The 2,703-nt window shown below is 30.6% G+C and overlaps 1 protein-coding gene across 1 annotated transcript in view; it reads right to left on the bottom strand.

Annotated features, from left to right (window-relative positions):
* Positions 1 to 2,703, bottom strand: part of LOC106464980 (vesicular integral-membrane protein VIP36-like) — a 52,310-nt gene that overhangs the window by 27,696 nt on the left and 21,911 nt on the right. The window contains 1 exon segment of the mRNA XM_013925159.2: positions 502 to 676. Coding sequence (XP_013780613.1) covers positions 502 to 676 — 175 coding nt within the window.

Genomic DNA, 2,703 nt, shown 5'->3' with positions numbered 1-2,703 from the left:
CCATGCCCACCTGTCACATCCTCTCTTCAAGAAATTGCCATTAGTTCTCTTTGACATTCAATACTATATTATTTATAGCCAATAAAAACCCAAGATGCATTGATAATAAAGTAAAACATAACTCTGTAAAAGGTTTTGACATTACACTGTGACCCTGCAGTGCACATACGATTACAGGATATCACTGACCCCACTCCAATCCAGAAAATGTTAAATCACTAGTCAAAAATAACAGTTTTTAAATACAAACAGATTTTAGATTCTTCTTTTATTGCTTTGATTTTCTTGTTTTAAAATATTTGGTAATGTTTGTACATTAAACACACATTAATTTTCAGTTGTTTATGGCGTAATGAACCGCTGTTACTACCACACACTAAGGGGTGGATCTTAATGAACTAATGATTTACTTTCAACTTTTAGTTTCTTCTATTTTTATTTGTAAGATTAGCAAAGAGTTCTTATGTTATTCACCACATCAACATTTCAAGCATTAATAACGTCCTGAATTAGTTGATTATTCATACAGAATGTAAAATACTTTAATAAAAGTATGCCTACCTATCTGAAGAGGTTCTTTAGCATACCATAGAGCTAAGCCATCACCAAAAAGATCTTTTCCTTGACCATAAACTTTGAAGTGAACTTGCAGTTCCCAATTTCTTACAAAACAGGGCTGTGAAAAAATTATTAGTTGATTCATTTTTAAAATGTTATTTGCAAAGCTAAGTTTAACATATTTTTCTTTCTCATAAGACAATCAGAATTCTGTAAAGTATAACAGTGCTCGAACTTAGAAATTACCTTAAGCTTTAATCAAACATGCTTATGTAATAAGCATATAAACTTACTTTACAAAAACCAGTTTAACATATACAATGCAAAATAAATTAATATTACACAAATGAGATGCTTAAATGCTAATTTTGATACTTCTACAGACAAAAAAGTATGCATTTTATTGTCTTTAAATAAATTTTCCCTCTAAGATTTTCAAATTTCTTGCAAACCACACCTCAAAATCAATGGCTATTTTTACAAAAAAGTTATCCATGGAAACTGGGCTCACAACCAAATATCTTTTCAGTTTCTCAGTGTAGCTCCAATAATATTTTAGGACTTTAGTCCATTTAACCACATCCTGGAAGCCATTATCACATACAGTTCAGAGACTAGGGAAAATTTGTCAAGATTTGTGGTCCAAGAATTATTTCACCATCCTTTGTGGAAGCTTGTTACAATTAAAATAGTTATGTTAGGCAATATCATAATCATGACCATCAGACTAAGCATGACTGACAATGGAAGAAATAGTTTCACATGAAATACAGGCCCTGGAACCTCGCATAAAATTGTAATAATTTTGAATTGTATTTCAGTAATAACAGATGTACTAATAGTTTCACAATTCAATTACATTTACTGATTTAAATTTTCTTTTCTTTGTTAACCACATTTCTATAGAACATTTTTTAATATCACAAGCTCACGACTAATTATGTAAGAAAGGATATTGGAAGGCAACATTTGGAGGCTAAGTTTATTGTTAAAAAATTTTTATTTTTAACAAATTTACATACATACTCAGTTAAAAATTCATCAGAATTTGTAAAAAAAAGACTAAGAATATGCACATAATAGAAAGTCAAAGACTAGTTTCTTATGATGTAGTATCATTATTCACAAATGTACCTGTAGAAGAAGTGTTCAGTTGTTTTGAAAATAGATTACTAGCTAGTAAGATTTTTTCACATTTAGAAGTACATGATATCATGAATTTAACAAGATTGTGTGTAACAAATAGTTATTTTGAGGTAGGAAATAATACTTACAAACAGAATAAAGGTTTGTCTATGGGGTCATCCCTACCACCTTTGTTAGCTAACATTTTCATGTTTGAGGTTGAAACTTGTGCATTAAAAACAGCATTGATAAAACCCGAGGAGTGGGTAAAGTACATGGATGACATGTTTCTGGTGTGGCGACATGGTAATGACACGTTAATTCAGTTCCAGAAGCATCTGAATTTGATCATCCCTAATATACAATTCACTTTAGAAGCTGAAGATGATGGTTGTTTACATTTTTTAGATGTTCCTGTAAAAAAAGAGAGAAGGGGTTTCTGTCTACAGGAAACCATTCCCAGATGCCGTGCTGCCACATGTGATATCGTGTCATACATGTTAAAAAAAAATGTCCTCATTTTCGTCCTTTGTTTATAGGGCTATCAATATTTCATGATATGATGAGAATTTCATGTTAGAATTAATATATTTAAAACAGATAGTGATTGATAGAGGGTATCAACCTCAAATCATAGATAGGATATACAGTAAATATTACAACAAACTTTAAATTTCTGGATGTACGAAATTGGAAATAACAAACAAGCAAAATATAGAAAGAACATGTTTGCCTCATGTTTTGCCATGGTCAATAAAAATAGGTAATGTGTTAAGGCAAAACTTAAACTGCCAAGTAACATTTACTCCTCATTTAAAATTAAGTCATATAATTAATGGTTTGAAAGACAAAATTGAATTGAAGGATAAATGTGATGTATACAAAATTTCATGTACTTGTTGTCCAAGTTACATTGGACAGACAAGTAGGAACCTAAAATTTAGAGTAAAATAACATCAAAATGCTGTGGATAAATTGAAAACGGGTGAATCGGCTTTGGCGGAACAGGTACTTGTTTGT

The sequence above is a fragment of the Limulus polyphemus genome, unplaced genomic scaffold (genome assembly GCF_000517525.1).
Source record: "Limulus polyphemus unplaced genomic scaffold, Limulus_polyphemus-2.1.2 Scaffold1800, whole genome shotgun sequence".
NCBI classification, from domain to species: Eukaryota; Metazoa; Arthropoda; class Merostomata; order Xiphosura; family Limulidae; genus Limulus; species Limulus polyphemus.
This window is presented reverse-complemented; position numbering and strand designations above follow the sequence as displayed.